We start from the raw sequence: 22735 nt of genomic DNA, 5'->3' as shown, positions 1-22735 counted from the left end.
GCATGTAGCAAACTCTTATCTCTCAAAGATACGCTAAAATAAATCATATGTCCTACTCCAAAGAAAAAGTGCTCTGAACACAGCAGAACCATTGCAGTAAGTAGAAATTCTTGCTATCTCTTCCTGCCCCCCCTGCCCCTGAATATTCCTCTCAACTCAAAGACTTTGCAGATTGCTGCAGCATTAGCATCATTGAATGTGTTTGCACACTGACTGGCTTCTTAAATATGGAGACAAACTCCAGTTGCTCTTCACGAAGAATAGGTATCATCTAATTGTCCACTCTGTCAGGATTTCATCATTATTCAACCAATATTTTTTTAGGTGGGGGTCTTTCTCCTTACTTCCAATCCCTAGCTTCATCATGGATCTATGCTATTGCTCACATCAAACAATAGGCAGGACAGCTGTTGACAGTCAGCCGTTCCATATGTGATGGTAAATTGAAAGAAATACTATCATCCTATTTCCGAACATATAAAAACTTTCCAAATGAGACTATAAAAAGGAATCCTGCCCCCTGTCCCCAAAGGTATGAGAAAATGGTAACAATGACTTGTTCTCTACAAGGTTAACTATAAGCCTAACTATATTACCATGGATACTCATTTTCAGTGAACACTAACAACCAGGAAACATGAATTATTCATGGCCCTCGTGTTACACTGGTTAGAGACAAATTCTAGGGAGAGATGCCCACCAGCTTTATCTTCCCATCATCCATAGAACACAAAATATTACTTTCCCAGAAGAGCTCCAAAAAAACCCGACAAGTGATAAGCTACCAGAATACAGATATCGCTACCCATTCTGAGCAGTGCTGTCTCTGCACTCCCAACTCTTATCCGTGACCAGATTTTCATTGCTGAAATTTAAAATCCACAAGGATGGAACTGATACAGGGGTATGCACACGCGTGCGCGCACGACCTTACACAACAGGGTCGCGGTCTGCGACTAGGATTCCTTGACTAGAGAGTAAGATGAGCAACACCTTCAGGCAGGGGGCATGGATACTCATGTTTCACATAATGGTAAGTTTATCCTAAACAAGAATTGCAGATTTCTACATTTCTATACAGTGACATACTTCTACAAGAGCAACCCTGGCCATATCAGATTCTGCAGACGTAATTTACTTTTTCTGTTATATCTGGACAATAAGTTCATATTACACATCCAGGAAACTAAGAGCATAACCATTGAAGTTATGACTAAAGTGGAAGCCTGACTATGGCTGCAAACGTTGCTCACTGAAGCGCGTGATATCTGACAATTCTCAGGGGTCTCTTAATTGAAAAGTACATAAAATTGATGAGCCTTGTCTTCAAAACCTCCAACAAGGCTGAAAGTATTTTATGCTGTAGAAACAAAGCTGTCTAATAATCCTATATGTCTATTTTTGGTCACTTACACATTCGGGAATTCTGTCTATATGCATGGTACCATTCAATGCTGTTCAGAAATTTATTTGGGCAGTCTTAGCAGATTGAGGGAGGTGTATGCTTGTAATTCTTTCCCATTATAAAACCCTAAGACAAATATTTCAAAATTATTAGTACACAGATGAAACCTGTGCCATTGAAAACAGGGATGAAGCAGCATTGTTATTCTGATTAATGAGATTGAAGCTCATTAAACAAACCAAACTATATCAATGTGAGCTGAGAATGGTTTAAAATACACACAGGATTTTTAGTAACTGTCCATTGAAGCAATAAGCAAGTTACCAGAAAACACTCTCTTCAGGTATAAGGTAATGGAAACTATATAACTTTCATTTTTAAAAAATAAGCACTTACACAGAGCTGGAGGAGGCAGCTGTGCCACATATGAACACATTCACATCAGTTTTATTTTTCTGACCCAAGTCCAAAATCTGAATTTTTTCCAGGCTGATTAAGATAAACCACAAGTTCCTTAAGCAGTTTAAGGAAAAAAACAAACAAACAAACAAAAAAACCTGGATGACAATTAACTGTCTCTGAGTAAGTTTCAAATCCAAACCAGTTGACTGGAACAGAAGGCAGAAGAGAAAGAGAAGGACTGACTGATTCCAGAAACCTTTGAGGATGTGCTCTTCTGCCCCACAGCAAAACACCGATGCACTGGAATGCTAAAGACTGATATCAAGATGGCTAAATTCCAGACTGAACATTTGTGGAAAAAGTACTTTTTTTTTTTTAATATCTGTTAAATATTTGTGCACAGACCACAAACCACACAGAGCAGGAGAAAAAAAAAAATAAGCACATTAGGCAATTCTAGTCAAGTGAAAAAGATGGCACAGAAGTTCCTGTGTCTCCAATCTGATGGATGTAATATCTGAAAATAAAAACACCTCCTCCAGGAAAAAGAGATAACCCTTTCATACATCAAAGGTAAGGTAGCTATTAGAGCTGCCAATTTCTGTTTAAGATTACAGGACTGAAGCTGAGACCAGAAATAAAGCCAGGCTGAAGTGAACACAGATAATTTTAAACTAAACTCAGTTACCCAATAGCTTCAAAAAAAGTAGCGAGCTGAAAAATTGCTGCTATTAGATGTAACAATCCAAGGAATGACTAAAAGAGGTGATAAAACCTTTTTTAGGATTTAGAGCTTTTTATCAAACAAAAGTAAATGGAAGTTCATAGAGGACCTGGAAAAAACTGGAATAAGGAGTGATGATATTATTAAACAGAGGCCTGGGAGATAAAAACTCTCAAAGCAAGCAGGAGAAACTCAGGTCTTTGCACTTCAGAAGCTAAGACATCTATCTTCTCTCTGGTCTGAAATCAAGTTCTTAGTAGGTAAGGCCAGACGCCCATGACAGGGATGTGTCATGGGATAAGATGTATGAAGAGATGCTTTACAGCATCTGAAACCTGTAGCCAAACCACCTTTGCATCATCACTGGGATAACATGATTGTAAAACAAAAATCTATCCAGGTGACTTTATATCATCACCAGAGGGAACAACAACTTTTTACCAGCTATGTCAGATGGTGACTTGAAAACCTGCTCCGCTCACAACAAGCTCCTTTGCCTGACAACTGTGATGAACAGCATCCTGTGCATCAGTTCTCAAGGCCTCAAACACAGATGGAGGCCTGGAATTCCAGCTATTTTGTGTGTTTTGGGGTTTTCTGGAGAAATTATCTGTTATAATTTTAGATGCAATACCCTGTACTTCCTACTGTGAACAATTTGGGGGTTCTTTTTTAATTTAACTAGTTTAAAGAAAAAGAAAACTGATCAGTCCAGAAGTAGCAGCACCAGAAGAGATCCTGACAAACTGCAGACCCACAGTTCCTCTGCACAAACAGCAAGCAAGGGCAAAGCTTCTGAGGAGCACTCTGAGGAGAGGAGTCAATCACTTGGCCACAGCAAATGGAACCCCTTTTCTTCTCAGCCACCTCCAAACAACGTGTTCCTGTTCCTCCTCCAAGCGTCCAAGTCACACAACTCAAGCACAAGTCTCCCCATCACGCAGTGTTTGGTCACATAACACCCTGTGTCCTCCAGGTGAGCCATATGCAGCCATCCAACAAAACACACCATATGTTTCTGATCTGTAAGCAGCCTGCCACAGGATCCAACCTGCACATTCACTGTTATCACATGACTAGAGATCTGTCCATCTGCTTTTAGGCGATACATGCATTTTAGCCATGAGAGAGAAACATTTCTGGTCATGCGATGGCAAAGGTGCTGCAAGGTCACTCAGAAAGAGTGGCAGGGCCAGATGAACTGATTAGGCACATCAAGTTTTGTCTGCAGATCATAGGATGAACTCTCAATTGAGAATACTGTATAATAATTTTCCTCAGGCAACTTATCTGAACAAAAATCAATGACAATTATTAAGTAAAATTAATGATACATCTATTCTGCAGCTGCTTTTTCATAGAGACTCTCGGTTTTCTACAGTGTAATTCAACAGGAAAATCAGTCTGGACAAGGCACAGGATTTCAGCACAGGCCTATTTATCTCAATTCTCAGAGCTTATATTCACACATTGAAAGTTAACTCAAGTACTTACACTGTTTTGTGGACATGCCCCAAAACAACTGCTCAATCCTTACTTTTTATTTTTTCTAAAATTTGAGTTCTAGAGCAAAGGATTAACCACCATGAATTTGCTATAGTAAAATCATTTCAAAATTTGACTGCAACTAAATCAAACTATTGTACATACATATATATAGTTTCTGTTCTAAAAATGAACAGGAAAAACTTGCTTAAGAACACAGATCAATTAACATTGTTTATTTATTTTAATAAAAAAGAAAATCATGTGGTAAATTAATTATTCTTCTAATGAACTTCTTCAGGAATAATTTCTTTCCTTTTGGAATAATTAACGTACACAGAGAAATGGGGCTAGACTATTTCACCCTGAAGTATAACAATTACAACACAAGAACCACTTAAGGAAGGAGAGGCTCAAGTCTGATACCGCTGGAATGGGTCTCCAGCCTGGGCATTCCATGTGAGCAATTGTTCACCAGTAAAAAGCATGCAACCACTTACAGATCCATTCTCCTCTGCAATTTATTTCAGGAAATAGAACTCTGCTAGTTACACCTGCTGAGCTATAAGATGTTCTGCCAATAACCAGAGTTTACATTTGAGGATGCTACATTTCAGCCAAGAAACAAGCTTTGCAACCCAGAAATCCTGTGCCAGAGAGTCTATCGTGTTTCCCTGCCCTCAATCTTTTTGATTGTGATGATTTTTTGACCTCCATAAATAGTGAAAATTCTGCTCTGTTGGTTTTGCCTAACCAACTAAAACCGAAAAGAATAAAATAAAAATGAAAAATAAAGAAAAGCTGGAAAGTGCAAGCATGGAAGAGATGCCATTTCTATGTTAAAGAAAACCATGTACTTATCACCATTGTGCAAACACCTCAATGAAACAGTTTTGAGTTAAACTCTGCAACTTCTAGTGCACAAAAAATCCAAACCTTCATTTGATCAGGATCAGAAGTTGTTGCTTACTACATATCAGAACAGTTCTTAGAGGAGTATTAGACCACCTTTCACAGTCGTCCCTATTCAGGAACAGATTCTTCTCTTACGTTTAAGCGAATTCCTATTCCTCCTCCACCAACCAAAGAATAAGTCTGACAGAATCATTCGGTTGCAATGTTATAGACAACTGTCCAAAAGGAAAAAAAAGTCTCTGGACCCGACTGAAGAACAAGGAGGGTTAACACAAGTGCTTATTTCATCACTTATAGAAGAAAAAATGTTTGAAATTTCAAGCACCCCAGTAGACTGAGATTATGAGCTGAAGCAAGTGGAATATCTTCACATGCTTTAAATTAACCTCCTCAGAAGTGCCTTCACAAGAACTGTGCCATAAAAATTCAAATTAACTGTAATTTCTGTGTGAACAGAAAGTCTGCACTTAATATTGGTAATTTACAACAGATATCTTGTAAATCTTTCACAGCACTCTACAACTTCAGGGTAGCATTAAAAGCATATTTCTAAGCAGTTTGAAGTCTAATCCATGAGGAGATTGCTTATCTACAAAGCCACCTGCATGCTGTAATTTAAAGTATTATGCTGAGAAAGGAGTCCGTAGAATATTTTAAGAGGCTTTTCTTTAATACTGTTTACAAAACTATTTTAAAGTATCCATCACACAACTTCCCTACCCTCAACTATTGATTCGTCTCCTGCTAACCTTCAGGGAAAAAAAATACCATTTCCACAGATATTTGCCTGTTGAACAGTGGTTTAACTCAATTCCTCCCTTTCATATAGCTCTTTCCATTTTTCTCTTTGCTTCTCCCCCCCATTATAGATTTTTCTCACTCTGTTCACGCTTACAGAGAGCACCTTCTCCATCCCAGGTTCCTGTTTCCAAATCATCAATATAGCCAGAAAACAGTAACAGGAATACTAGCAATACTAGCTGCTTTAAGAAACAGCATAAGAAGCAGTTAAGCTGTCTGGCGTCACACAGCTGAGCCAGGCCACACCACTATAACTGATATACTGGGTAAGCCTGGCGACAGGAGATTCCCTGGGAGTACAACACACATTCAAAGACATGTAATTTAAAGTCTCTTAATGCAGCACTGCTCAGCAGCTGAGTTGCCATAATTTATTGTGTATGGACTGAAGCCACCCAGGGGCAAGATAAAACGGTGGCTTAACACATTTTACCTGACTATTGGGAGTGGTTAAGAACACATGCACAGCCAGCTCTGATCATCTGTGAGAGATCATTAAGGCTTTATAATTGACCTTTTTTGATTTAAGGCTCCTATTCAAAATTTTAAGTGGAAAATTGTTAAAAGCCATTATAGAAATGCTCATGTTCCATAAAGAATTCCCTTAAAGAAACACCTGATCGCTCCTCTCATCCGTGTAAATAGCCAGCCTGGGTGTTGACACAATACAACCTTGGCTGTTGTAGAACCTCATGTTGGGATCTCTGTGTGTGCTACGCATGTGCAGCACCACTAAGCATCCTCTCATGTACGCCTGCAAGATGTCAAGAGCGGCTTGTAAATTGCTGCACATCCTGGTGCACCCCTGCATGGACACTGACAGCATCTAGCTTGTAATAAAACTCTGTCAAAAGACTGTCCCTTAAAGGACAAGTTTTGTCACAAGTCTAAAACGAAATTCTGGTCTTGCTGTGGGCACTGGGAATTTTACAGCAGACCTGAAGGCAGCCAAAATGTCAGTGCTATTTTTTAAATTAACCAAAAAGATGCAGAGGACATATACATGAAATGCAAAAAAATAAATTCTTTAGATTGAATATGGCTCAAAATGCAGCATCTGCCAAAAAAGTCCAACACCAGGCATCACTGTGAAGGGTACTGAGAACAAGGCAGCCAGTCATTTTGCCAGCATATAGAGCCCCAGCACACCCACATCCTGAGCGCTATACACAACTTACTCTCCACATCTGAAGGTCACAACAGACTAAGAGAAGGCAGAGGAGTAGGGTGACTAATTCAGATACTCCTGAGAGAGCAGCTGCTTTACAAGGAGACACTAGAAAGTCTGGGACTCTTCAGTTTAAACAGAAGATGGCTGGGGGAGATATGACTGACGCCTACGAAACTGCAAAGGCAGCAGATACAGTGAATGCAGAACAGTTCTTCCACAAACCCTGCGACACTAGGCATAGGCAAAACTTGGTGAAATTAGCAGATCAGTTTAAAACCAATGAAGGATAGCACTGCTTTGCACAGGGCGCAGCGGACACGTGGAATTTGGTGGCACAAAGTTGTAGAGACAGACAGGACCAGCACATTCAGGAAGGGACTCGGCAAATCCATAGACAACAAGCCCACAAATACCAAATGAAATAAGCAGAGACACACTCGCCAACATCCTTATTCCAACAATTGTGGATACTGACGGAACATTAGGGAAAAAAGTGGTAAACAGTCATCTGGCTTATATTATTGCATTTCCTCCCTGTGGCTGCAGATACATTATGTGTTAAATGGTCCACTGGTCTGTGCAAGCTGGGCATTTAAGTTCTTAGGCATGCTGTTATGAAGCAACAAGAAATTTTTTATTTTTTTTTTTTTTTTTTAAACCTTTGGAAATATGGACCTTACTAGGAATTTTGAACAAATTCAGCCTGGCTTATACAAGTCAATAGGAGCTCCAGTCTTTTAAACCAAGACTGCTGTTAGTCTTTGTAGGGGAAATTCAGTGGATCATTTCAGGCTGATACACGCAAGAGAAACAGTCATGGGTATTAGACACACGTTTACTCCAGTATTTCTACTACAGTTTCGATATATTTCAGTGTAGTTAATAGGCAGAACGTGAAGCAAGCATGGCTTGTAAAGCTTATCTTAATAAACAACAATGACGACATAGCACCAAACAGTGCTGGTTTCCCTAGATTATATGAATTTTGAGCTTGAAATTTTGAGTTTTTGCCGTGCTGTTTTTCTGGCTTACCTTCACTGCACTGAAGCAGAAAGCATATAGGACAATGAGAACCACAAAGCTTCGGGAAATGCTGTATAGTGCAGATACGAGCCCAGCAGCAGCTGAAATACAGACACTACATGTTAGTTAATTTCTTCATAAATGAGAACATGCAATCAAAAGAAAAAAATGAAACAGCTCTTGCATCACAAGAGGTACAGAGATTAAAATCAGATATCACAAAGCTGGTTGTTGAGAAAACACCTTCAATGCCCCAAACAAGCTCACAAAACTGTTTACAGCTAAGATTGAAACCGCGTACCACTGTACTTTATGTGTTTTCCACTGACCTGAGGTCCCACACTACTGCTTTTTGTACTGAATATTGTTTTGCCAAAACATCAGTATGCTTTTTAATGTTGCTACCAAGGAGGAACGAAGTGATCTACAAAACTGGCAATTTCCCAGTCAAATTCCATGTGGAATTTTCCTCCTTCCCTTTGCACCTGAGACACAGGCTCTGGTATCATCCAAAAGCATCCTAACTTGCTCGGTCGACCATGATTTGCACCATATAAGATACATGGACGAACTTAAAGGGAGAGATAAGGATGCCAGACCATCTCTTGCTATAACCTCCTTTGAGAGCTTCAAGAACCAGGGTAGGAAAAACTGTCAGACAGAATTAGGAGTTCAGCAGTCTCAGCAACGCAGACGCAGGGGCTGCAAAACCATGCCCTAATTAGGGTTCGACATACATTAGAATCATCATTATTGATAGGATGAGGACTTTATCCAACGTGTTATTTCCTCCAGGTCTGCTATGGTATTTATGAGACAAAAAGCAAAGAACACCCGTATCATCTGTACCAGTTTTAACCACTTGCCAAAGGCTATGTCTGCAGTAGCAAGCAGAATGATGCAGTAAGCGTGGGTCTGTGGAATGAGAAGTGCTGAGGATATCCTTGATATACATGTTTGAGATGCCTTACTGCAGACTGGCAGTCTGGTCCCACAGACCATACGCTCATTAGTGTTTGGAGTGCAATAGGTGCACCCTTACACTACACTTTTCCTTTAAGCTTCATCCAAATGGAATCCAGTTTGCATACTCTGACATCATTCCATGGTGCAAAACAGCACGTGGTAAGAGGGGACGAGGAGGAAGTTTGTTTCTGATCCAAACAAAGATGACGGCGTAGATGCATCCCAATCTTCTCTGTTAGTTAAGCAGTAATGAAAAACAAAACCCACCACTACCAACAAAAAAAAAAAAAACAACGCCAAATCATGCATTCTCTCTCATGGGCCTTGTTTAATCTCTGACTGAAGTAACACACGCATCCAATATCCTGTGAACATGCCTTACTATGGAACAATGCAACATTTTTTTCTTTTTCAAATAGAGTTTTAACAGAAAACTTTTTAAAAAAGTTTTTCTTTTTTATAACTACTATAGTTATAAGAGTTTAAAAAGTCACAGAATATATGCCAGGAAACAGCTCTTTGATGACAAGCACATTCTGCAGCACAACTTGTATACAACTTTTCAAAAGAAAAAAGAAATCTAGTCAAGGGGGTCTTATTAGCATTCACCCCACTGTTATATGAATACCATTAGCTTTTTCATGCAATGTGCTTTAAAACATGCAATAATATACTCTAATCTAAGGTTATAAACCCAGAAAGGCACAGCTCAGGTTGCAACTGGCTACTTACCAGAACCGCCAAAAAGCAACATGTCTATTTGCTCCAAGAGATATATACAGAAGGTGTTGATTTGAGGGAAAAGACCAAGAAGAGAAATTGCAGGAAAGCAATATAAAAACACTAAAGAAAAAAAGATGTATGTTAGAACACAGTCATACATCACAGTGTATGGAGAACAGAGAAACATGCATCATACCAGAATGAGAAATTGTTGCAATGAATTCTGAAGATTACTTAAGTGAGCATAACTTCATCTTAGCAGAAATGACTCCACTTTCCTTCTCATGTATTCAAAAGAAATTATGCTATTTTACATGTAAGAAACTAAAGCTCAGAGGTTAACTTTAAGATTTATTTCGGATAAAAGCAGCAGCAGAAAAAAATAGCATTATGTAGCCTCCTTCCTGCTTCTCAAATACTTTCGAAGTTACATATGTTCTATTTAAAGTACAGAAACTTTAATTTGCAGACTGTGGAACTTCCTCTTTGAATCTGAGATAGTTCAAGCACAGGTATAACAATTCAATATAAACAAACAAAAAAATAGTTTAATGACTAGGATCCTAAGTATCTTGGCTGTCACGGCATCCTTCTTCTGCCAGCAACCAACAACAGACACTTAAAGCAGTACATAAAAATGGGACAAACATATAGTGAAACTTCCCCAGAATATTTCCCCAGCTTTCAGCAAGATGGACCTTGACTTTGCAGTAGTGAAAGAACATTAAAAACAGAAAAGAAACTCAGGGGTAAAACCCAGTCTAACATCTTTACATAGTCTCTTTCTAAAAAGAAATGCTAATTTAAATGTCTGCATTGCATTCAAGAAAAAGCAGGAGTTGTAATTCAGGCAATTGTCCTGTTGGTCTCGTCCTTCCCGGACATTTACTCTTAACGCCACCCTAGAAAACGTTAGGCACAGTTGTCTAGCAAAGCCTCTAAACACACACTTGACCTAAGTCTCCAGTACAGTAAACTTCTAAGGATACATGCACATGTTTAATCATATTCTTACTGCTTTGTTGTACTAGTACCAGAATGTTCTGCACGGTGAAGGACAGAGATGTGTGTCAGCCACTGTTCCTCGTAAACAAGTATGTATTTATTAGTTTACACGCTAGGAAGACTGCAGTTTCCTCCTATTCATTCTCATAGAAAGCAAATTAAACAAATCACTAGTAAACTTATTACCCTTCCCACCCCAGTCAAATTTTAAGACGGTAACAATAGGATGTGTTCTTTGTTGAATGCTAATTTCACATTTTACTCCCAGCTCCTCTTACTAATGCATCTTGTGGTAAAATAAAGCAATATACCCAGTTTAATCTGACAGCTTTTATCTTCATCGTATTATACATTACTGCTATCTAATATCGTAAATCTTGCTGAGGAAGTCAAACACAGGAGGAAAAATGACATACTAGAGTGTTAAACACAAACAGGGCTCACTTAAGTATACTTGCATTCACAATGCACCCTTCATCACGACTTCCTGCCTCTGGCACAAGCTATACATAAGTAAGAACACGAGGAAACACTGTCTTCTCAATCTTTTACAGGCAAATACCATTATTAATCTCCTCTTCCTTTCCTCCTCTGCCCTTCTTTTAGATTTTCCATCAAGCCATACCAAGCCAAGCAAGGATCGCTTGAAGACAGACAATGGCATGACAGCAAACTGCCCAGCAGGCCACGTGTACTCGTCATGGGATCAACTATCCCAAAAACTCACTACTGAAACTCACAGGAGATCTTGTTCCTCGAGCAAAGGACTTGCAGAACTGCCAGAACTCATCTTAGATTATTGACTTAGAGTCCAAGCAACTGCCTTTGTTGTAGCAACCTCAGAAAAAGCTGAACAAGACCAGGGGAAGGAAGGACAAGACCAGAGACATTATACTGTCAGTACACCAAAATATACAGGGGTGAACGTAAACAAGGAAGGAAAAGTTGTTTGACTACTGCAATGTCCTCACTTAACCCTCTCTCTATTAATACCTTGAATAATCGTAACAACTTCTTTAGCTAAGGGTAGCTTTGTTTATCTCATCCTGCACAAAGGACTATACCAGAGAGGAAAATAAACTGTCGTCACTTACAAAAGGATTGAATTTAGGAGCAGCAGTTTCCCTTGTGGGAAGCAGACAATAAAAGTAACTGATTAATCAGCTAGAATTGCGTTATGAATTCCAGAGACAATTTAAGCATCACACATTTCCGTACAGAACACCATCTTTAATAGCTGGATCACTAAGAGATGCTTATGTGAGCTGCTGGTGTTTGACACTGCAGTTTGAAGGTTTCCTCTAAACAAGTAGCTACCAAATAAGTGTAGGAGGGAAACACAAATTTTGACTTTGGAAACTTTGGGTCTTTTGAGAAACGTAGAACTGTAACTCAGTGGCAATGTCACTGTAAACATTTTAGAAGTTTAGAAAATTATTTTTTTAAAAATTATATATCTGAATACTGGTCCATTTGCTATGTAATAATACATGCTTTTTCACAGGAAAACAAATAATGTGTTATTTTAGTGAGAAAGTCTTTTTGTTCTACCCCTCCTGAACATAGCAGAGGATAACATTCACGACAGCAGCTCAGTCATTACTGGAAGTAGCAGAGGACTTCCTATCACAGTTTTGCCACCATCTGATACTTACTCTTCTGAGATATCTGCCAAATAATTTCACTCACCTGTCTAATGCTTACATGGTTTCATCACAAAAACTATCATACATCAAATGCGTAACTACTTTAGTCAACTAACCACACCTGTGGCACCTAGAGACTGAGGCTGGCTCTGTGCCCTTACTTGTACTACATAGGCTAATCTAGCAAAAAGGTCAACTGAAATAAGAAAGTCAAGATGAAAACCATAGTTAGAATGAATTAAAGCCATGATCCCCCAACTAATATAAATCCATAGCAGAACCACCACCAATTTAAAATAAAACAGAATCGGATCCTAAATAGGTTGCTTGCAAAGAAATAGATCTGTTAAAAGCCACATTTCTTCAGTAATTAGGTTACATATCCAACAATTTTCCACTGATTTCCTTTTATAACCTTGTTTCAAGACTTTTATCATAGCATGCTATGCAGCATCACAGTAGTTTCTTGGCACGTCCTTTCCATGATTTACATCACTTTAGCTTCTTACCGTAGTAAACACCTGAAATAGAAAACTTCCTTTCTTCAATATTTTTAGTGTATAGTCAAAAACCCCTTGATTTCCCAACATATCAACTCTGAATACTACAATAAATAATGACTAAAATAGAAGTTAAAAAGTCACCACGCGATGACAAACCAATAAAAAGATATCAAAAATACGTAGCAAATGGGCAAAACTACAAAACAATAGCAGCACTTCATTAGTATCCAGTGGGGCCAACTTCCCTCTCAAAACAAATACTGCCCTAAACAATTCTATACCTTCAGTGCCGAAGGGAACCTGTACTCAAAGCGCAGCAAGATGCTGGAGGATGCTGACTGCCGTGGCTTAGGGAAGGAGCTGCGCTGTGAACGCTTGCAAGAATTGATGGCAGCCAGAAGCTGGGACTCCCATAGAAACAAAGCAAGGAATTGGCAGAGCGCGGCACCAAACATCACCTGAACAAACACACCCACAGACGTGCCAGCTCCCAGAACTGGCAAAATAAGAACAGGAGACAAGCAAAGGGAAATGGTTTCTTCTCCCTCTCTCATTAAACAGACACTAACTGGGGAGATGAGCCTGTATTTCCTCTCGCCCCCACCCCCTCCAGGCTGTTTCAAGAACCTGCTCCGCTATCTCTTTTGAGGCCAGCCAAAATTAGCACATTTATAACCATGCTTTTTTTCCTTATACTGGTTGCTATAGTTTTTCATTTATCTCTATCCCAAGAGTCATTTAAGATTCTTGTTGAATTATTTATCAGCATTTTTACTGTTCACCTTTGACAGGCAGAGAAAATAAGATGTAAGAAGAAACTTTAATGAGACCATAGGAAAGTAATGAAAGAAGCTAATGAAAATAAGTGAGATGCAGGTCTTCATTATTCCCCTGTTTCTGGCGAGAAGGATTGGGAGTCAATGAACCCATATAAAGGACCAGAAGGCTTTCCTAAAAATAGTATGCCTTTCAGGCAGTAATAGCCTGACTTAAGCATAGCAAAAACCAAGTACAACAGCCACAGGTGAACAAAGACCTCAAAGGTCATACGCTCTATACCACAAGGTTTTTTCCTATACTACAGTAGGTTTTCCTGGTTCTAAATTCACACACCAATGGGTCATATTTGGTATGCTACATTCTTGGGAATTTTCGCAACTTTTGCAGTAAACTTTAACTTTTCTACTTCATACCTAGCAGTGCTGTACTACGTGTCCCAAGCCCAGCTCAGCACCTCTATCTGTGACACAGCGAGGGCCAGCACAACAGTTACAGATTGTAAGTGTGTAACAGGAAGAAGCGTCCTGACAGAATGGGGTATTTCCAGCTCTGGTCACTCCAAATTAGTGACCAAGGATCATGAACCCTGTTTTGGGGCAATACCTGAACATCCTCAGCCACCTCTGGGTATGATTCCAGAAGGAAACAGGTTGGAAAAGCTACTACAGAGTGGCCGCTCCACACTAACTCATCACGTGGACAGCAAGATTAACCTAAACTAAACCAAGAAAATGCGTGTTCTTCATGAGCGGAACAACGTCCATCTGAGGACTTGGCACAGATTAGCTCCCAGACATTAAATTTAAAACTCAGCTTATTCTGCAGTAACTGCTCTACACAGACAAACCCTTACAAAGATTAACTGCATTTCACAGATGATGTCTTTTGCTAATAATACCAGTGACTGTTAGTTTTCTACAGAGACTTTTCTATGAGCCTCATTTCATTAAGAACTCCTTTTACATGAAGGAAGGTTGCCAGCTGTCCCCCGTTCCCCCCCGCACCCGTCTTAAGTCATTCCAAATGTTTCTATCAATTTGACTTAGAGTTGTGCTTCCATAACATGCATTTGATTGCCAACACGGGAAAACACAGACTTCCCCAGCTAATGCTTAATTCATTTTTACAGTCCTAGGAAAAATATTGACTCACCTATTACATGGTCTCTGGCCGACTGGAGAGATCTAGGTGAAAAGAGCTTCAGGCCATACATTGTATAAACTGGAGGATTTGTGTCTTTAGATCCAGCATCTAGCAGCAAAATAAGGCCACATAATATACAAAAATACACAGGTCTGCTGTACGTTATGATTTTATTGTGCCCCTGGGGGGGGAAAAAAAAAAAAAGCATTTGAATTTTGTATTCACTCTCCTACTGTGTGCACAGCATCAAACTGGAGAGGGGGTCAGGAGTCAAGAGAAAATATTTTAATGACTTACACATACTAATTAATAATAAAAAAACGTTACAAGGTATTTTATCTTCTCCAGAGGAGACTTTCGAAAGGCACAAAAAGCAGTTAAGACTAACTCCAACAATCATTTATGCTTTTGAAAATCTAACCTTCTAGACCTTTCAAAACACACTAATTGCAGAAGTAGTCATTTTCTGTGGGAACAAAAAAAATCTCAATCTGTCTGAACCTTTCTTTTCAATAGAAAAAGAATTTTTGTCTACATTACTTTTATTTTAATGAATGTCTGCTTCAGGTAGCTTGGCTTTTTTTTTTTTACTTTATGAAATATAAAGTTTTTAATTGCCTCTGGGGAAGTAAAAAAACAGTATAACACCTCCTAGGTGCAGCGTGAAGTATGGAGATTGATTTTTTGCACCAATACAATTCACATTTTTTTTGTTGATTTGAACCACTTGACAGTACAGTAGTGTCCCTCCTAGAGGGGGTGACACTGATCAGTAGTTTCTGGTCTCTCTCTCATGCAGAACTTTGAAATGATGATCCAAAGGAATTAATATGTGGAAGGATCCTTATCTTACATCTTTCATACACCTCTCTCACACAATTGATTCACGTTAATCCTACAAAACACTGCGGTGGGGTTGTCAGCCAGGGAGAATAACAGACGCTTAAGAAAAATCTTAATAGTTCTCCTGGTAGTAAGCTTAAGCGTAAATAAGACATTTTAAACACTGGTGATTCAAAAGACTCTGAGTGTGAAAAGCCAGGAGCAAAGTGACAAGGATTCAAGTTTGCCTTGCATAAAGCTGCCATGAATCTGTTCATATTTGTAAAATGTAATTTAAGTGAGCATAATAAAAGAACATTTCTTTTTTGAGTCTACTTACTGATTTGAAACAGCAGCCTTATTTGTTTGGCTGCCAGCCAAGCTCATATGTTAGCATTGCTATTAACTGATCTGTACTCTCTTTTGGGATCAATCAGTTAACAAGGCGGCAGATTGCAGGGAACTAGCGGGCTTATATTGCACCTCACATCCATGGAATATGAATCAAGTCAGACTGACAAATCCTAGATGTTTAATCAGAGTTTCAATTTTACTAATGCCTTTTTTTTTTTTTTTTTAAGTAGGACATACAACCATGAAAGAAAAAAATCAAAGGAGAATTGGAAAGATAAAAATCTGACTTAAGAAAATAAATCACTTAAAATATTACTTTCTGGCTGTTTTTAAACTTCATTTATCTTAAATACAAGCTGTGCCTTAGGAAAAGAAACCAGTAAATATTGCATCTAAACAATTGCTTAATGATTTTATAGCCTGATGTGCACTCCAGACCAAAGTCCATTTTATCATGACGTTACATTCTTGTCTTGTCTCTTGAATTACAGAACCCAGGTTTTATCTTTGCATGGTAATTATTTGAAGGCACTTGGGTAAGAGTTGATGAGTAGAAATCCGGGGGTTTAGCTCCACGCACCTTTCAGTTCCAGGCAGAGCACCGACATACTCAATTTGTTTTATAGCGTATATTTAACTCTTATAAACAAATCACTCTTAACCATGCTAACAACAATAATGGTTGTTAGAATTGTGCAAGCACCTTTGAAAGGCTATCTGAACAGCCTGCAAAACGTGAGCAAATACTACCTTCCCTACAGTTGTGGTAGGAAATGAGGCAAAATCCTGAGAAGGAAATCTTGCCTGCTATCAGGTCACCAGGAGCAAAGCAGGAGCAGCGATGCCCTCGGAAGGAGGCTGGCTGCACAGCTGTCGCACTGCTTGGGATGCTGAATGAGACTCCAGTCCCCACATCTGGGGAACAGGCAACACAAGAAAGAGCAACTGCTGTGAGCGTTAGTGCTGTATTGCACTGTCATTTACATCCTTTGTGCGAGGGGGATTATTCGGGACAGGACCGGTTTGAGGCCAAGAGCAGACACCTTCAAGTGGGAAGAACACCGGGACAATGCATCACCCCCTGAAAGCCCCAGCCAGGAGATGGACAGTACGTTTCCTCTTTTTAAAGTTTCGGAAACCAAAAAAAAGTGTGAAGCCGTGTTGTGCCTGCCACTGACAGGCCAAGCTAGGCAGCCCTTCAGCAAAACAGGCACTGGGGCAGTGCAACTTATTGCCAAGATATTTTAGATGTTAAGGGCTCATTTTGTTGTAACAGACAAACCCATCAAATTTTGACATACAAAACTAATTTCATCTTGGTGAAACTACTCCGCTCTCCATCCTCCTTCAGAATAATTTAAATAATGAAGCAGGATTCCTATTATATTTTACGTCTAGTTTGTTTAGTAATCATTTTTTCCTCCACTGATAAAAGTTTCACTGAAAACTCTTCCTTTTCCTTAAGTCTGCCAAAAAAACATCACTGACTTTTTCAGGCTGTTTTTCATTAACGTGTTTCAGAAACATATTCACATCCTACAAACATAGCATTGGTGCAACTCAAATTTGATAAAAACAAAGATTTTCAAAGCCAAAATGGTTTCACAAACACTTCCATTTAGTAAAATAGCACTTTTGACTGCAAAACACTTTGATGGGGAAATTTCAGAAAGATCTCATGATCTTTTTTGTTTGTGTGTGCAGACATGCAGTAGGAAAAAGACAGAAGGCTTAATATAGAAGAAAAGTGCGTGTGCTTGGTTCTACAGAACAACTTTCAGGGACAAATTAAAAATACTTTTTAAGTGCCTTACAGGATTTAGGAAACTGCCTATGGTGGCTACCCAACTGAGTTAGCTATCTGCTTTGGCAGGTAACAGGATGGAGACAATGCAGTTACGCAAGCAATTCTGTAAATCTTATGAGCATAACTGCAACCTTTCAGAGCTCAAATGCCTTTGTAAACCTGAGCTAGATCCTGAGCCATGCAGGTGTCTTATGAGGGACTTACACACGAGCTCTCAAGATCCTTCTACATAGCCATTTACTACAGACACAGCCTTTATTTCCCAGTCTGCTGCTGCCTCTAACCAGTATCAAGAAACTCTCCTGGCAAAGCCACTGGTCTAAAATTTTGAAATGCACATGACAAGGATCTCTTGGATCTCTGAATTTAGTATCCTGCTATCATTGGCACCTATGTTCTGCTGTTAATAAACTGATACAACTCACACTTGGGATGAACTTTATTTTCTTCAGTGAGGAGGCTGTTCCCAAATTTCACCATCCCAGAACCACGCGCCCCTGTGTGAACAGCAACTAAAGGCCACCAGCTCCCAGCAGACCAGAACTGGAAAGGCTAAAGCACAGGCCAGCAGCAAAATAAGGTTCTCATCTTGTAGCAGGCAACAGTACCAAACCTGCAGAAAGTAGCCAACACTAGCTGCAGAACCCAGGAAGTTCCCACTTAAACACCAAAACAGATAAAAATGGAACTATTATCACAATTCAATAAAATGAGTATAAATGAATATGAAATTCAACACACTATCGAGTTAGACAGGTTCTTCTCTATATACTGAAACTCATCCTTTACAACAGTGATAGTATACAGATAATACAGCGTTCAACTCAGAGACGCCAGCTGTCACAGCATGGCATGTGGTAAGAAATAAACGTATCTCCAATAAAATTGTACCTGACTTTATAGGGTTTAGTTAGCAAGCTTTTCCTCAACACCAGGAACTGAACACACTGGCACTCAGAAGCAGTTCAGAACAAAAGCTTTGTGCATCCCTAGACACTGTGCTTTCTGAATTCTCTGGATGGTCTTTTTAAAGCAGAGTCTTTCAAAATGGTATAGGCTGCAGACGACAAAGTCACATCAAACAGTAAAAAAGTCTGCACGTGGGAGATAGCAAAGAAGTCCTGAACATCCTTGGCAGGCATGGATAACATAAGATATTAGCAGTTACTCATGGATCCAAGAACAGAAATTAATTCAGTGTGCAAATCTGTGGCCCGCGATGGTTTGTTTCACGCTGAAAAAAAATCTCATCTGCATTTTCATTCATGGACATGGTACTGATCGTTCTTTAATCCCTCTGCTGTTCTGCATGCTTACATTAACATCACAAGATGTCATTGTCTTTAATTTTAATGTAGTCACATGAATTATGAAGCAGTACATGGAGTATCTTTTCTCACCTTCTTGTCTTGTTTTTCATGGTGCTTACTAGCTCAAGCAAGCCTTAGAAATACCAATTGTATTAAAAAGATATAACATAGAAATAGCTAATCTTCTATTTTTAACTTGATCTATGATGCCTCCCACCTTTAAAACCCTCTGTGGAAAACCTCTCTAAATTTTATTTCCATTGGAGTCTGTACAGTGCTCAAAAAGGTTTGCAAGAAGATGTTCTTGATAAGCTAAGTTCTAGGAAAGCATATGGAAGATGGGAATACACCTATTGTTACTTTGCTACACTGCTCCATGACACACAGAATACAATATGGTGAATAATACTTGGAACAATATTGTGGCACTCTGAAATGCAAACCTGGATTCTGCACAAAAAATGTTCTGGTTAAATTTCATTAGCTACATTGTCTTTAATATTATTAAAAAATACAGGCTAGACAGGTTTATACTGAAGTTTTGATTAAACTGCTTGCCACCCACTTTAAACAAATGTACACATTAGTAATGTCTGAATAAGTGCAAACTGTTTGATTACAGTTCACATTATTATGTGCTAGTTGAACTGACAAATAATATTATTTTAGTCCCCCCAAAAACCCAGCTTTTTACTGAGGTAGGAACATTTCTTTAACGTACTGAAAATATTACCCTACAACATGTAAGTTTCTGTTTACTAGCCTTCCCTACTTTTTATGCAGACAGGTATTTCCTGTGAATGCATTATAACCAACAATACCATAAGTTCACCCCATAGTAACTGGTGTGGAAAAGAAACTAAGAATCTTCTGAAATCCATCTCGGTGAAGTGTGTAGCATACACTTGTAAATAGCCTCAATTTCAAGTTCAGCCTGTATTTCTAGCCTCTAAACTGACAAAAGTAATCGCTCCCTGCCCAAAGGGAAATAATCGAGGAGACCTGCAGTTTTCAACATGCTGGTTTTGAACACTGAGGGAAGAGAGGGGTCCTCAAAAATATTCAAAGAGCCAAGTAAGAAATGTGAGCAACTAAGCAGCCGGTGTAAAAGCAAGCAAGGGACCTCTTGAGTACTGAAACGCCTTCCAAGATCCACAAATCGAAAATGCTGAGACACGGTGACAGGTGGAGTGGTCAGGCTGCAGCTGTAGGATGATGCTCCTAAACCAATCCTATAATGAGGACAGGCTTGGCTAAGGAGCAGATTCCTTGCAAGGTGGTTGTCACTGTCAGAGTTCACTTTCTCAGATATACTCAACAGACAAAGAGCAACCAGCAGATATCCCCACAGCTTCCATTCACCCACCGATGTGGTCATTTCTTCAGCACAAAGGCACAGAAATTGTGACCATATTATAACAAAGGGAAAACACCTGTGACTTAATTTGATAAGCTAATAATACTACTGAGAAATACATCTGCAATATCAGGTTTTTAAAAAAAAATATTAAAAATCAATCCTCAACCTCAAAAAAAAAAAAAAAAAAGATATTTAAAGCCCCAACTGACCAATAACTGAGGTGCTAATCTGGACCTTCTGCTATTTGCAGACACTGTTTCTAACAGAAAGCAAAGAAAAAGCTCATCTGATGCCACAGGATTAAAATTCAGTAAACTAGTCCTCATGCATTTCGTTTTACTGCATATATGGCTCAAAGAAAAAGCACTTTTCTAATAGCAGGGATAAATTCAAATAGCTTAAAATTAATTAACCGTAGTACAAAGTCTCAAAATCACAGACAACATTTTTCTTATTTTCATAAATCACCTAGAACAGCAAACTACTTATACCTGTGTTTCACTGAACAGCCAACTATTTCACAGTACACGAGTGATAATAAAGGAGAAAGACTTGTTCTACTGGCCAAGACTTACGTGTATTGGTGAAGCAGGATCAGGCTGAACGCTCTAAAAACAGAACAGAAAAAAAAAAGTTTGTTTACAGGATTTTTGTCTTCGTAGAAGTTAGAGAATTCAGCAATTGGATATGAACTTCCGTCCTACCTTTAGGAGAGAATACTGGCAGCTGGCCATCACGAGACAGAACAACAGAACCCAAATGTCTTTACAGAAGCCTTGATTCAGAGTCAGGAATCCAAGAAGTGAAACAAGAACTACTAGAAGGACAGCAAGTACATTCTCCTTTACATCTTCTGTCCTGCATGAATAAAAACGTTAAGAGAAATACAAGTATTTAGATATTCGTTAGAGCAAGGCAAGTCCATTTGCAGCTGGTATGAACTGTCAGTGCTGGAGCTATGAGAAGTTACAGAATCTAAGGTTTTGCTCCTAAAACTACGTTTCCATGTTTAACAGTACTTCACCCCCATGCCAAAGACGTTATCCACTCTGATAGCTAAAACGTATGGAAAAAAGGCATATGCAGTGATGTCCAGTACCCTCCAATCTCACTTCCCAAACAGAATTCCACAGTGGAGCTGATCTGAATATAGGCAAGTGTATGTTTATTAAACAAAACCCAAAGCAAACAAACAAACAAAATTTTCACAAAACAAATCTCAAATACTTTTAAATGAGGAAATGAGACATTCATTTAATGAAAAATATTGGTCTGACAGAAAGAATTAGATGAAAGACCAAATTCGTCATATGATGTTTTATTTGTTTTATCTCTTCCATTAGAACATAGAAGCTGAGATAAAAAATACTGTTAATATTCAGGCTATAACAAAAAATGTTATGAGCAGATGCTCTCTATGCAATTGAAACACAGAGATAAGACACCACAGATAAGTAAGTACCTGCTCTGGACCTAAACTCCCTGACTATATAGCCTGATTTCTGCAGCATGTAAAACTGTCATCTGAAATTTCTGCTGTGGAACCCATATTAAACATATATGGCATAGCCAAAAGATCTCCTCCTGAATATCCTCTAATGTATTTTTTTTAAAAAGAATGGAGTACTTGGTTTACAATAGGCTAGGACCCTTCCACTTCTGTGTTTTTGCACAAAAGCCTGATTTTCTCATCAGAAAGCTCAGAACTGTTGGAACCAACAGCCAAGAGTCAATTTAAAGACTATTCTACAGGCCTGGTGCTCACATGAATCGAAGTCTCTGCTTGAAGACAAAGGGTAGCAAGAACCACCAAAACCAACTCTGAAGAAAACCATTTTTTTTTTTCACCTTAAAGCAAACGAAAGCATCTATCTACTCAACCTGAATATAAGACACTAATACGATGGTCACATTTTATTTCTGTAGTGGTCTGCACTGCTCTGTGGACCTGTGGAGCCACCCACTGCAACACTAGAGCTGCATTTAAAAAAGCTTACCTGTCCAACAATGCCAACAAGGTAAGACGATCATACCAGACTTTAATCCATTTGCCAGGGAATATAATAAATCTGTAAAACTGCCTGTTTAGTTTCCGCTGTGCTGAAGAACATGAAGAATCCTCAGGGTCATGGCTGGGTTGCTTTAAAAACAAACAAACCAGAAATACACAAAACACTCTTTCGCATTGACATATGGCTGCAGCAAAACAGGTGTTTAAAAGGCCAAATTTACATTAAGTTGCAGATATTTTTTTCTAAAAGAGATGGTGGGAGCATATTTCTTTTCTTCATTTTAAATTAGAAGCAAAAATATCACACCAGCTTAATTACTGCAGATGGACAGAAGCTATATCAATTGTGGAGCTCAACAGTGGTAATATGTTTTAAACA

General features: G+C 38.9%; 1 protein-coding gene across 2 annotated transcripts in view; it reads right to left on the bottom strand.

Moving 5' to 3' along the window:
• The window catches only part of PCNX2 (pecanex 2), a 161074-nt gene that overhangs the window by 97372 nt on the left and 40967 nt on the right, over positions 1 to 22735 (bottom strand). For both annotated transcript variants that reach the window (XM_063329031.1, XM_063329032.1), the window contains 6 exons: positions 22343 to 22485; positions 21050 to 21203; positions 20921 to 20953; positions 14702 to 14873; positions 9625 to 9735; positions 7936 to 8027 (listed from right to left, as the gene is read on the bottom strand). In XM_063329031.1, the coding sequence (XP_063185101.1) occupies positions 7936 to 8027; positions 9625 to 9735; positions 14702 to 14873; positions 20921 to 20953; positions 21050 to 21203; positions 22343 to 22485 (705 nt within the window). The remainder of the gene's footprint in view (positions 1 to 7935; positions 8028 to 9624; positions 9736 to 14701; positions 14874 to 20920; positions 20954 to 21049; positions 21204 to 22342; positions 22486 to 22735) is intronic.

The sequence above is a fragment of the Chroicocephalus ridibundus genome, chromosome 3 (assembly GCF_963924245.1).
Source record: "Chroicocephalus ridibundus chromosome 3, bChrRid1.1, whole genome shotgun sequence".
Taxonomy (NCBI): domain Eukaryota; kingdom Metazoa; phylum Chordata; class Aves; order Charadriiformes; family Laridae; genus Chroicocephalus; species Chroicocephalus ridibundus.
This window is presented reverse-complemented; position numbering and strand designations above follow the sequence as displayed.